Source organism: Rattus norvegicus, chromosome 7 (genome assembly GCF_036323735.1).
Source record: "Rattus norvegicus strain BN/NHsdMcwi chromosome 7, GRCr8, whole genome shotgun sequence".
In the NCBI taxonomy this organism is placed as follows: domain Eukaryota; kingdom Metazoa; phylum Chordata; class Mammalia; order Rodentia; family Muridae; genus Rattus; species Rattus norvegicus.
In genome coordinates this window covers 124045866-124060014 of record NC_086025.1, presented here as the reverse complement: position 1 = coordinate 124060014, position 14149 = coordinate 124045866, and the positions used below count along the sequence as shown (strand labels likewise).

Here is a 14149-nt window from a genome sequence, read left to right as displayed (position 1 = left end):
TGATGCCATTCGGCCACACATTTCAGTCTGGTGGCTTGGGACTAGAGTTGGCCAGACATAATCTGCCCAGTTCTTGTAGCATGTCCTGTGACATCTCTTTTTGACACACATGGGTACTGTTGCTATTTAAAGGGAAGACTTTGAAAAGGTAATAATTTTTTTTAAAGATTTATTTATTTATTATATATAAGTACACTGTAGCTGTCTTCAGACACACCAGAAGAGGGCATCGGATCTCTTTACAGATGGTTGTGAGCCACCATGTGGTTGCTGGGAATTGAACTCATGACCTCTGGAAGAGCAGCCGGGTGCTCTTAACCGCTGAGCCATCTCTCCAGCCCCCGAAAAGGTAATAATTTATGTCGCTTTGTTGCTAAGTGTGTTCTGTTGTGCTTGTCCTTTGTGACGCACATTTATCTCAGAAACAAGGTGGTCAAACCAGATCCATCCAGGCCTGGACCTATCAAGTTAGGACGGATGTGGCTCCATTATGTTGGCGGATAAATATCGAGGCTAGGCCAGGCTCTCCAGGGGGAAGGCGGAGGACAGCTTTGCTACCAGTTTGGCACGCAGAAGGACGCTACGACCTTGTTTGTTTTTAACCTTCCACTTATTGTGTCTGTAACGATTTAAAGGTGGCAAGATAAGAAATAGCATGCAGGAATATCTCTAAGAATAAATACCACAGGCCTTCTTCCCATGGGTATAGAAGGCTCAGACTTTTTTCCTAACCCAATATACACTGCCTCTTCGGACACTCTCTGATCAGGGCCACACAGGTGTGTGATTTTAGCTTCTATCTGCTTGGGCCAGTGCTTTTATTTGGATAGCGATATTTAATCTGTTATACTGTTTTGTGTGAACCCACATGTTTATTTACAGAAATGTACGGAACAGTCCACAAAAGATACTCTGTGGCAAAGCTAACAAAGGCTGTTTCCACAGAGCTATCTAAAGGCATGTGGAAGGACAAAGATGACGTGCAGAACGCACAATGGAACACTGTTGACAGAATCCCGGGATCCCGGGAGGAGCTTTTGAAAGGCCAGCAGGGAAAGAAAATCCGTTTGCAAGGATTTACCACGGTGCACGCCTCCATGGAAAGCAGTTGTGGAAACGCTTGGCAGTACCAGGGTCCGGGGCACTTAGCATGTTCCTAAGACTGAACTGTAATGCACTGACGAGGCTGAGGGGGTAAAACGTTCCACGTCCCAAGGGATCGGGCAGAGGGCAGAGCCGGGTCTGGAAAGGGGTCAAGGTCCGTGCTGCAGAAGGGGCAGGTGGCTGCGGGGACGCGCCTCCGGGGGATGGGAAGGGGAGGGGGTCGGCTCGCCTCCGCGCGGTGCCGCGCCCGCCTGGCGGTGCCGCCGGGGCGGGGCGCACCGGACCGGCCACGGCTGACGCAGGGCAGCGCGGAGCCCGGCGAGTGGGGGCAAGGGGCGGCGCCGCCCTGAGTCACCGCCCCCTCCCGCGCCTCCGCGCCGCCACCTTTCCATTCAGTCGCCCAACATGGCTGGAGCACGGCGGTGAGCCCTCGCCACCGTCACCGCCACCGCCGCCGCCGTCACCACCGCCGCCGCCTGCCCCGAACACTCGGCACTGTGCTGGGATCCGGGCGGCCGCAGGCATGTTGGGCGCCGCGGACGAGAGCTCGGTGCGCGTGGCTGTCAGGTGAGCTGCGGGTGGGAAGGAAAGCTGAGGCGAGCGAGCGAGCGAGCGAGCGGGCGGGCTCTCCTGCTGCCCGCTCCGGGGCCGGTGCGTCGCATCGCGGCTTCTCCGGGAACAGCAGCGGCCGCCCCGCACCCCCACACTCCTGCGGATCGGGCGCCGCTCGCTGCACCGGAGCCTCACGTTTGGCCTCCGGGTGAGCGCCTCCCGGTGTCCCCAGGAGTCGCCGCCGCGGCTGCCGCCCTGCAGGTGGGCCCGAGGTGTCTGTCCCCTGCCCTTCCCCGGCCCAGCCCCCGCCGCACCGGGCTCGGAGCCGCAGACAAAGCGTCGCGGTGACAAACGCGCGGCCCGCGCCCACTCGGGTCCCCACGGTGCCGCGCGTCGCGACACCTGGCCTCTCAGGTGACCTGGTAGGGTGTGTGTTGCGGGACTTCTGCACCCGCTGGAGGTCCGGAGAAGGCAAGCAACGTCAGCAAGCCTGAGGGTTAGTTAGATGGGCGACTGGGAGAAACCACCTGAGGTTAGTTAAGCACCGTGGATGTTGACAGTGACATCACACACGCCTGGGGTTGAGTTTTGAAATGCTGGCTAGGTTACATACAGTGTTGTGGTTAGTGACGGGGACATGGATATTCGATGTAATTTGGCTGTTTTGATGCATCGCAAGAACTCCGACGGTTGCTCTTGGAAAAGTGCAGCATCATCACACTGAAAAATTAATGAAGCATTCATCCTCTGATAAAATGGAGCGATGGCTTCCATCGCTCTGATAAAATACGGCTAACTCATTTACAATTTAAAGATTATAAAGGTAGCCTGTCTTCAGAGAAATCTATAAATTAGTAAACATCTGTTGTCAACGTCTTAGTCGAACAATTACTACAAGTTACATAACGTAAGCGTTCCTATTGTTATTTTAGTGACAAATCTTTATTAAGCCCAGGTTTGCATGTCCTGGGTCTTTAATTGTCTTAAGGAATAAAAAGAAATGGGAAGGTATATTGATTCCTGTATTTTGCAGATAATGCAATTAGCTCAGAACAGAGATGACAGTTTTATGATTCTTTACACACTCCTGTTGTAAAACATTGAAAATTTGATTCCGCTTTTCTGTTTTTCCTGGACTATATTTTTCCATTACTAGATGAGATAGTTTTTCCTATTCATCCTACTAACTTTCTTTGGGCCTTAAAATATGAATCAGCGTGTGCACCAGGGCCAGGTAAATGGAAGGCAAAGACTGGAAGGCCATTAAGAGCCTGTTTTATTAGGACCTCTGATTATGAATGGTGGGGGAAGGGGGAGGACCTGAAATACAGAATGATATTGAAAGTGGAAATTTTGCTTGTGAGAAACCATCTTTTAATAAAGATTTGAGATTCATGTGCGTGCATCTTCTACAATGTCATTGATGAATTTGTTGACCATTCTATTAAACCTCTTCTTGCTTCCAATGGAAGCAAACAGAGTTGTGACTGACTGGGCCTAAGGTGGTAATGACCAATAAATATCTCATGTTACATTACATTACATTACATTGCCTTACCTTACCTTACATTACAGAATGATGTGGGTCTGATTTTTTGAGGAGAAGGTTCATCTGTCATTTGGCCTTCCACATGCTAGGAAAACAGGTGTGTGAGCCGTTGGGGACCAACATTGTAAAGGTTCAGTTTGTTGAAACTGGGATTTTTTTTCCCATTAAATACATTGCTGTCTTGTCTGAACCCTTTAAATTTATTATAATGGGCTAAAAAGAGCTTTTATTCACATACCATTATAATATTTATAAAGTACTCACACCGCTGGTTCTCAGTCTTTCTAATGCTGCTTGTGACACTTTAATACAGTTCATGTTATGGTGACACCCCCAACCATAAAATTATTTTCGTGGCTACTCCATAACTGTAATTTTGTTCCTGTTATGAATCATAATTTAAACATCTGTGATTTCCTTAGGCGACGCCTGTAAAAGGGTTGTTTGACCCCCAGAGAGGTTGCAACCCACAGGTTGAAAACCACTGGCACTTTCTACCACACATATGGGAATTCTGTCCTGTGTCTGCTACTCTGATTTCTGAGCTGAAATCAGTAATAAATGCTGCACATATACCATATGTCAGAGTCAAGACAGCGTTCACGTGTTTTATATCAGGCAAAAAAAGCCTCATTCCTCATAATCTGTGACTTTAATGTTGTTTTTTTTTATGTCTGCCTTACTGACTGGAGCGGGAAGATTATTAAGTCAACCTTTCAAAATTAAACTGGTAGCCTATGACAGAAGCAGGGTCCCAACCCAGAAAGCTTACATTTACAGCCCAGGTTCTTACCCCTGAAGCCCGTACAGATGAGAGACAAGACTGTGCCTCACCAAGTTTTACTCAGCGTAAAAGGTCCTCCACTTCTTCCTGATCCTGTACGAGGTTGGTTACAGCTGAATAGCCTTGGCAGGCTATTCCTATTTCGACATCCTGGAGGAGAGACAGTCCACAAAGAGAGGGGCTGAACTGAACTTTTCTTGTGTCCTCCAAGCCAACCTGTTTCCCAGTTGGGGCAAACTTCATCATCGGCAGGAGTAAATATATACAAGTGTGGTGTCTGGACACAAAATTAACAGAGGCATTTGACCCATCTCTCTCCTTTAATGAATAACAAGAGGATGGGCTGTGTTTCATGAAAGTAAGAGCTCTCCAGGTACTTGTATTCTTCTTCTTTTAGTTGGATTTTTATTTACATTTCACACTTTATCCCCTTTCCCGGTTTCCCCACCAGAAACCCGATATCCCATCCCCTCTCCTCCTGCTTCTATGAGGGTGCTCCCGCACCCACCCATCCACTCCCACCTCCCCGCCCTAGCATTCCCCTACACTGGGGCATCGAGCCTTCACAGAAACAAGGGCAAGGGCCTCTCCTCCCACTGATGCCCGACAAGGCCCATCCTCTGCTACATATGCAGCTGGAGCCATAGGTCCATCCCTGTGTACTCTTTGGTTGGTGGTTTAGTCCCTGGGAACTCTGGGAGATCTGGTTGGTTGATATTGTTGTTCTTCCTATGGGACCGCAAATCCCTTCAGCTCCTTCAGTCCGTTCTCTAACTCCTCCATTGGGGTCCCCATTCTCAGTTCAATGGATGGCTTCCAGCATCCGCCCCTGTATTTGTTAGGCTCTGGCCGAGCCTCTCAGGGGACAGCTGTATCAGGCTCCTGTCAGCATTCACTTCTTGGCATCCTCCATAGTGTCTGGGTTTGGTGGCTGTATACGGGATGGATCCCTACTGGACTTAGAGGTTTGGTAAAATAGGTGCCTGAGACGCATAGACCTTTGGGGGAGAAGATGCTGAACAGAAAGTCTCTCACTGAGGGAGAATGGTTTTATTCAGTTTCTGAGGGTATTTTGTATGAGTCGTCCTTAGGTTGTCTTTCATTGCGAAGGGATATGGATTCAGAAGAGAACCCTGATGTCCACTTTCACGTGGCAGTTGGACACCTGAAATTCAAGTTTAAATTAATTTTTCCACTTACCTGTAGAGCGCGCATGTGTGTGTTTGTGCGTGTGTACACTCGCGTACACACTGCACACCTTTGTGACAACCAGAAAGCAGTCTGCAGGACTCATTTTTCTCCTTCCTACCATGTAGAGGACAGGGGTTTATCTGAGGTCCTGTTTTAAGCCTTGACAGCAAGCGCCTCCTTATATTTTTGACCCAAATTTTTTTTTTTTGGTTCTTTTTTTCGGAGCTGGGGACAGAACCCAGGGCCTTGCGCTTCCTAGGTAAGCGCTCTACCACTGAGCTAAATCCCCAGCCCCTGACCCAAATTTAAACTTAAATTTAAAAGCTGGTCTTGGGTCCGGTTCCTAGAAACTTTTACGTGTGCTTGCGTATCTCAGTTACGTGCGTTCACTTCTTCCCAGCTGTAAAGTTCATGATATCTAAATACCGATAAAACTGTCTCTGATGAAAATTTTGTGTTACAGTTAACCCGTGCCTTGTGCTTACAGTTTCAGTCGGAAAAATGGAATCGCTTAGCTCTGTAATTTTGTCTGGTTTACACGTTGAGATATTTTTGAAAGCCAGTGAATTAAATAAAATATTAAACTCAACCTCATCTAGATTTTTCTCTATAGAGATGTGGCTAGTGGGAACTTTAAAAAGCCACGTGTGTTGTTTTGTATGTTTACGAGTGAGGCCGCTTTAATTAAGTGTCACGAAGGAGTATCAAGTACAACTAACTGCCCACAGACACAGAATGAACTGCGGACAAACGTACCCTAAGATAGAGAATATACCGAGCACTGAGCATTAAAGTGCATGGTCCTGTGCGCATAAGTGTTCACGCGTGCCCATGTGAACATACGTGTTAGAACGCTACTTCATAGCAGTTCCGTTGACTGGCTGGCTTAGGTAGCTGGCATTTACAAAATGGAGCACAGCACTCCCTCTATTCTTAATTGTCCTACACCGCATTGACCGTTCACTTAACTAGAAACTGTAAAATCAGCAAAACAATTCAAGTTCTTTATGTAAGAATTTAAGACATTAGGAAATGATGTGGCCCTTTTTGCTTCCTTTCTCTGAATGTTGACAAGAATTTGTTACTTTCTCCTTTTCAAAACCCTATCTTGCAGAATTCCCCAAGGAGTGCTTACCGAGGGAGATTCCGAAAGGCCCTTGATATTTTCATATAATTGTGTATGGCAACTCAGATTCCCCTGCTTGGCTTCGGCAGGGCTCTAATGTCCTTGACAGTGAGTTTGGAATAGTGTCTAATATCAAACCGACCTACCTACCTTCCTATCTATCTTCCTTCCTTCCTTCCTTCCTTCCTTCCTTCCTTCCTTCCTTCCTTCCTTCTCCTGAGACAGGGTTTCTCTGTGTAGCTCTGACTGTCTTTGAACTCACTCTGTAGACCAGGCTGGCTTTGAACCCAAAAGAGATCAGACTGTTTCTGCCTCTGAGTGTTGGGCCTAAAGGCATGTGCCACTGCGCCCTGCTCAAATTCGTGTTTAGTTTGCTGTGCTTGTAGCTTTCTGAAGCTTGCTTTGTTTGTTTATTTATTTGAGACCGGGACTCACTGTGTTGCACTGGTTAGTTTGGGACTGGCTTCGTAGACCAAGCCAGCCTTGAACTCAAGAGATCCACTTACACCAACCTCCTTTGTCTCCTGGGATCTTTAGTTTTGGAAATACTAGAGAGGAAAGAGACGAGACCAAAGAGATAGTTGGGAGTTGAAAGTCAATGATATCCTTTCATTTATAAAACGTGGGTTAACTCTTTTTCTTCCCATAAGGGTTCATAACTGTCCAACTTTCCTCTCTATTGCTGTGATAAGCACAAGGACCAAAAATAGCTTGGGGGAGGAAAGGGTTTATTTGACCTTACACATCCTGATCACAGTCTGTCATTGAGGAAAGTCAGGGCAGGAGCTCAAGCGTGAACCATGGAGGAACAGTGTTTTCCTATATAACCCAGGGGGGAGGTAGCTCCAATCAGAGTGCTGGGCCCGCCCACGTCTATCATTGGTCAAGAAAATGCCTACAGACACGCCCACAGGCCAGTCTGACGGAGGCAGCCCCTCTGTTGAGGTTCTTTCTTCCCAGGTGACTAGAGTTTGTGTAAAGTTGACAAAAACTCACCAGCCCGTAAGGGTAAAAGGTGTGGTGGAACAAGCTTATTAGAATAGCGCCGGATTTCAGGTTTATATTTCATTATCGTGGCTGCTTGCCCTCCTGCTGTCTGACTTGCTAACTGCCTGCTATTCTGATGAGTGGTTCTGGGGTAGTGAACGTGTACCAGGGCTTTCAGTGAAGCCGTGAAGACAGACCTTTCCCGGGAGGCTAACACCATAATCTGCTCTTCGGTTCTCATCGATTTTTCTTCCAAACAATGCAATATTTATTCTGGGTTTTCTTCCCTAAGACATACTGCATGCCTGTGAGACTCGTGACTTAGGAATCATTATTTTCTGGCCATATCATTCGTGGTCTGGTATTATCCAGATGAGGAAGCAAGATGCATATCTGTAAAAGGCAATATAGACTTCAGATGATTGGAGCAGTTTTGATCCTAAGCAGCAAATTGGCTGGTATTTTAGTATTTCCTCTGAACCGGGCATTTATGAACTGTCTTTCATCTGTTTTTTCCCCTGTGGATTAACTCTTTAATCTTCTCAGAGTGTGGAAATAGTTTTCCTTCGGTTGTAGTTTCATTTCAAGCAAGTGACAGTCCAGTCAGAGAGTATTTCCATGATTATTTTGAGACATTGCTGTATGTTTAAGAAGTACATTAAAATCCACTTGTCATTTGTTTCTTAGAAGTTAGCGAAATTGTGTGTTAAACATAATTTTGGTGTCCTAGAATTATTGGCAAAGTGGGTTTTAAAGCAGAAAGGCCCCTCCAGGAGTCTAGCTGCTCAGCGCTCCTTAACTGAGAGTTGACAGCAGAGGCCCAGAGATGTAGACGCCTCTATCTGAGGTCACACAGCAGTTTTCTGTTGATTTGCAGTGTGGACTTTATGTTTTTCTTGAATCATCTAGAAATGAGGTATATATAACTTGATGACATTAGGTACTGATAGTTTTAACTCTTTAGGGACATATATTGAAACGAGTTGGTGGTAGGATGAGTGTCTCCACTATTGCTGTCCATTCGTTTTGCTTTATCTCTCAACTCTAGGACTTAACTAGTAATTCTGATAAAGACCTTGCAAAGGTAAAGAAAGAAAGGCTCTTGTGGCAGAAACCCAGTCTAAGGTTTTGTGATCCTGGCATATTGAAATATGAAAACTATCAGAACTGTGTTGTTAAAAAAAAATATCATACAAGCTTTTGTTTTGATTTGTTTCGTTTTGCTGTTGTTTGTTTTTTGAAGACAGGGTATCTCCGGGTAACAGAACCCTGGCTTGCCCGGACTTTGTAGACCAGGCTGGTCTTGAACTTGTAGAGATCCGCCTGAGTGCTGGGATGAAAGGCATGTGCTGCCACACCTGGCTTATACAAGATATCTTTAGTATTTGCATATAACACATTGGGCTTTCACAACAGTCTTATAAGTGCAATAGCTAACAGTCTAATTATGAAATAATTTAAAGCATACCCATTTCCCTTCCCTCCCTTACGAATTCTAGGCCCGGGGCATGTGGTTACTGCCTAAGCCCCATCTTGGTTCTTAAGTAATCCCCCCCACCACCAATATACTAAAGAATTATCACATCTTCCAGTAATGATCTTACTTTAGGGAAGGCGGCAGGAGAATAGGAGGGGGCAAGGATTGTTTGTAGAGATTGGGAAGGGGACACAGAGACAGAAGTCCGATTTTGAGGGTGCTGTTTGCAGGTTGCTTCTCTACACAGCCGGTTAACCACGTCATTTCGGGATCTCTCAGCCTTGTTTCAGAGGGACACAAAGAACGGATCATGTTTTGGTCATAAGGGAGGCTGGTCATCTAAAAAGTATGCATCCCTTTATAGAGAGCTTTTGGGGCCACTCTGTTCTTAGTGTCACATCCCTTTTCCTATAATGCCCGCCTCCTTCCTCCACAATAAAACACATCGTGCCTTTTTTGTTTCTTTTATAAAGAAGGTGGTAATGTTTTACATGGATGGCATCATTACAGTTAAGTATTTGAATGTTTCTTATTATCGACAGGAAGCAAATAGATATCTAAATGTCCAGAGGTCGTTCACACTTTAACCTTGGGGTTAATCTAACTGGGACGGTTCAGCTGCATTCTCTGTTTCGGTAAGAGGAAAGAACAAGAAAAGAGTTCGGCTGTCAATGTGGGAAGATAAGACTCTTAGGCCCCTCATCAGCTAAGCCTCCAAGGGTAGATCAAGGATTAGACATAATTCCCGACTTTGGAAAGCTGTCACTAGGCATGAAGGTATCTCAGACCTCTGAATATGGTGAGGAAATTATATCTACACATATATAATATGGAATATTATATAAATATTTCAGAGTAGACATTCACATTTTTTTTGGCGTAGCTACAAAGTCAGACAGTGTTCCGAATCAGAGAGACCCCTTCTGACCAGCAGAAATAAGAGACCCTAGGGAAGGCAAGCCGCGGTCCCTTATCACGGTGTGCCAGTGAGGTGCAGAACATCTGTGTCCTCGACAGGAGTCATTCTAATCTTTAGTGCTTGGATCTCAGTTCACGTATTCATCACATAATGGTTGAATGTCAATCATGTACTGGTATTATATAAACTAATGTGACAGAAACTATTAATAATAAGGGCTAGCCAGACTTATTTTTTCCTGTCCAGTCTCTCTTTTATTGCATATTTTTTTATTTATATTTTAAATGTTATCCCCTTTCCCGGTTTCCCCTCCAGAATCTCAGTATCCCATCCCCCTCTCCCTGCTTCTATGAGGGTGCTCGCTCACCCACCCACCCACCCACCCCCTACCACTTCCCCAGCCTGACATTCCCTTACACTAGGGCATCGAGCCTTGACAGGACCGAGGGCCTCTCCTCCCATTGATGCTGCCTATGCGGATGGAACCATAGATCCATCCCTATGTACTCTTGGGATGGTGGTTTAATCCCTGGGAGCCCTGGGGGAGTCTGGTTGGCTGATATTGTTGTTGTTCTTATGGGGTTGAGAACCCTTCTGCTAGCTAGACTTATAGCACAGTAGGACGAGCCCTGAATAGATGGTCTGGTGTCTGTTGCAGTCTGGGTTCTTGCCTGTGTCAACCATGGTCTTGCTGGGTACTCTCTTCGGGAAAGGATTAAAAAAGATGACCACGTAAAAGTGCTTTTGCTTTCCGTGAACGTGGAAAGCGGTTTTGCCGCATACTGGGAAGGTAATGTTACAGATGAATTTGGTAGAGTGTGTCTTTTGTTTACATTACAGACTCCGGTGATTGACTTAGTCCTTCCAAGGTGTGTGACCCATTGCTGCCTGCTTTTGATTGTTTGATTGCCTTATGGCAGTGAATGGTACAACACCGTGTAAATACCTAAGGCCCTCCCTGATGGGCCACCCCCCTTTACATATATAAAGCACATACCACCCTGCTCTGCTGTGCCGAATTTCTCTTTACAGTTTAGAAGAATACACCATTTTAATTCTTTTCCCAAATAGTCTTTCAGTTGACATGGTTTTGAGGTAGGTGTGTGTGTGTGTGGGGGGTGGTGAGGCGGAGGGAGAGAAAGAGACAGAGAGAGAGAGAGAGAGAGAGAGAGAGAGAGAGAGAGAGAGAGGGAGAGAGAGGTTACTACTATACTAAGGATTAGATTTTGAGTTGAACTGTTGTTAATTTGTTTCACATAAGAGGATAGGGACAAAATTAGATCCTAAATTGTGACTGTTCTTTCTGGATTGCTTACATACGAATTTTGAAACCATAGGTAACGTTTTTCCGTGACTTTTTTTTCGTGCTTTTTCTCTTCGATGTTGGCAGTAAGTCACCACATTGTAGAATGGATTCAAGAATACTTCAGTGCGTAAACTAGCAGGGCAGAGATCTGCATGTTACAGTAAATTTGTTTGTCGTTGCTATTGTGTGTGTATAAAATGATGTGTTTGGACCCTTGGATGGAGGTCAGAGGGCAGCTGTGGAGGGTGAGTTGTCTCTGTCCAACTTCATATGGGATCGGGAAACTAAATTCAGGTTCAGAATTGTGCAATAATAACATTTACTGAGCAGGGAAGGGCCTTTAGTCTCTGGGCTGTAGGACCAGGCCCTCTTTTACTGTATTCATTTTCTTTGGTATCTAGAGTTGATGGGGTGGTGAGATACCCAGAGCCATCGGAAGCCTTCTTTATGGACATTTTCAAGGAAGACTGGTACTTACAAACAGGAAATGCATCTGTAGCTCTTCAAGTCTGACTGTCTCTAGGTCCGTTTTTAATTTTATAAGGAAATCAGTTTAATTCAATTTTCCCCATTATTGAAGTAATATCACATTAACAAGAGTACCGCGGGACAGAGGAAGAAGACGACCGACCGTAGTCCTCTGTCTAATACAGTGACGGTTAGAATTCTGCTGTATTTCTTTCAGTCTTTTCTCATACGTGTTTTCCTATCTTAGTCAGGTAATCGGCATGTATCCTTGGTAGCCTGAGCCTGACACCCTCACTTTACAGTGTTTTCCAGAAACTTACATTAAGGAATCACATTTCGAATACGCATTCCCTTCTCCCTTTTCAGTAATTTAATGTGATGGATGTTAGATTCAGTAAATTGAACCAGTAAGCATGGTTTAGTACAGATATAGATGTAAACGCTGTGCCATCGTCTCCTTTTATTGTTCCTGATGCGTGTTCACTGGCAGTAACCTTACCTGCGGCCTTTTCCTGAGGTCAAAGGTTGGGGTGCTGCTCACCCAGAATGGGCAAGCTTCTGAGAAAAAGACGGATTGATGGGTAATCGGAACTTTGCACCTCAGATCAAGACACACTTATGAGAGCATTGTAGACGTTTGCCTTAAGTACTATACTAAACCACTGGTGATGAGCCCAATATAGGGTTGTAACCGGGCCGGCCGAGGAGAGCCTCTGTGAGGCACCTCTTTCACTTTCCATCTCAGTTCAGCCCAGAGAACCTGTTTCCAGCAGTCTACTGCTCACCTTGTGCATCTGTCCTGTCCCAAACTGGAAGCTGTGGATTAACCATGAACTCGAGATTGTGGATCTCATTCCTGGCTCCCAAGCTTCTTCAACCCAAGTGTAGGATCCATTTCTTTGACTGTCAGTGCATGCAAGACAATGCAGCAGCATGTTCTGGGTCGGATTTTCATTGGTCAGCTTGCCTCCTTAGTTGTTCTTGGTTTTATTTTTAAACTGATTTCTTATGTAATTAGACTTTACTCCTCCCTCCCCCACCAGTTCGGTTCTTGTCTTTGAATGTAAAATTTCTTTCGTTAGCTTTAGTTTATTTTCTATCATTACGGGACATCCCGTTTTTCATTTATCTTTCACACGATTCCCTCGAGTGTTGCTGTCAACATTGAGTAATTCAAAGGCTTTTAATGATGTTGGACTTCTAAGTTTGAGCATAATTTGATACCAGTTTTGTGACAGTTAGTATCTTTTGATGCTTGGATCGTATTTATTCTATTTTAGAAAACGTCGTTGGAGCGTGTGGGTGGTTGTGATCTGTGTTGGGGTAATTCCAGTGTCCGGCTACTAAGGCCAGGCTGTGAGGCGGGTGCCTCAGTGGTCTCGTCAGCCTTGCTCATTTGTAATGTGTGACAACTGCTCCTGTCCAGAACAGCGGTTGACAATCAGTGAGGATGACTTGGGACAGCCTGGTAATGTGGGTGGGAACTATCTCATCCACGTTCCAGAATTTTCTTCCCTTTCACTAGAGCACTACAAGTGGAAACAGTGCATTAGTTGCTCCATCAATGTTGAAAGTCTACATGGCCTGAATAGGTGAGAATAATTTGTAATACATTTGTTGTTGGAATTAAAGGGATATTATATTAAATTGTAGTATTGGCACTAGTAAATGTATGTTATTTATTTTATATATATGTATATATATGTGTGCGTATAAGAGCATGTATGCAGGCAAGTGTGTCTATATGTTATGTGTTTCTATCTGTATTTGTATATATAAGAATATGTATATACATATTAAATGATAGCTATATCTGTCTGACTTTTGGCAATGATGCCAGAAATATACATTGGCACTTAATAAATCCTTTTAAGTGGCAATTAGGACTGCCATTATTGTTTTCTCCTATAGCGGACAAATAACTTGACAGAGGGACTATTTAGTTCAGCGGTGATGTACTTTGGGTAAGTAAGGCATTTGTCTCGGGGTAGGTACTTCTTCCTCATCCCCACCCGGAGTTAACAGAGTGGTCATTGGCATTGTTTGTTAAAAATCAGGGGCATTGGACCTAATTTACATTTGCATATGAGTGGGCATACCTCACTGTGAATGTCTGGATCAGTCTTAAACCCCCAAGGAGGTCAGAGCAGAGATCTTTTTGCCATACCAAGCTGTTATTTAAAGATTTATTAAGATAATACGACTTATCATTGATTACACTTGTACTTTTAGGGTCTTAGTTTTTATTTAAATCTATTTTGTTTGTCCTGTCTTGGGTTTTTGCCTTGATTGGTTTATATAACTTTCTCTGGATGTTGAAACCAAACACAAGTGATTAAGTAAAAATTTGAAAATTTCCTTTCTGTGAGGGAAACCTAACCTCTTTTGTTCCAATCGGGCTCTCTTTGAACCTACCTGGGCTCCTCAGAATTGAAAGTTGCCATCAGACTGTGTTTGCATGTGGGCGCTGTCACAACCTTGGGCACTCTGTGAATCATTTCACCTCCGTGTCACCCAGGCCTGTGGCAAGTTAGCTGTCCAGCTTTCCCTTTTATCCTATGAGCCCTGGAGGGCTGTAGTACTTTCGGGGATTCACGTAAACTGTAATCAAGAAGCCATGACTTTGATATAGAACGAATGTGAGATACAGACAGAGGTACACACACAGACAGACCCCTGAACAGAA

At 44.9% G+C, this 14149-nt stretch overlaps 1 protein-coding gene across 7 annotated transcripts in view; it reads left to right on the top strand.

Annotated features, from left to right (window-relative positions):
- The first annotated feature begins 1420 nt into the window (after positions 1-1420).
- Positions 1421-14149, top strand: part of Kif21a (kinesin family member 21A) — a 116516-nt gene continuing 103787 nt past the window's right edge. For 6 of the 7 annotated variants that reach the window (XM_063263363.1, XM_063263362.1, XM_063263354.1 and 3 more), the window contains exon 1: positions 1421-1671. In XM_063263363.1, coding sequence (XP_063119433.1) covers positions 1628-1671 — 44 coding nt within the window. In that variant the 5' untranslated portion in view covers positions 1421-1627. The remainder of the gene's footprint in view (positions 1672-14149) is intronic. The other variant, NM_001371538.1, reaches the window with a different exon arrangement.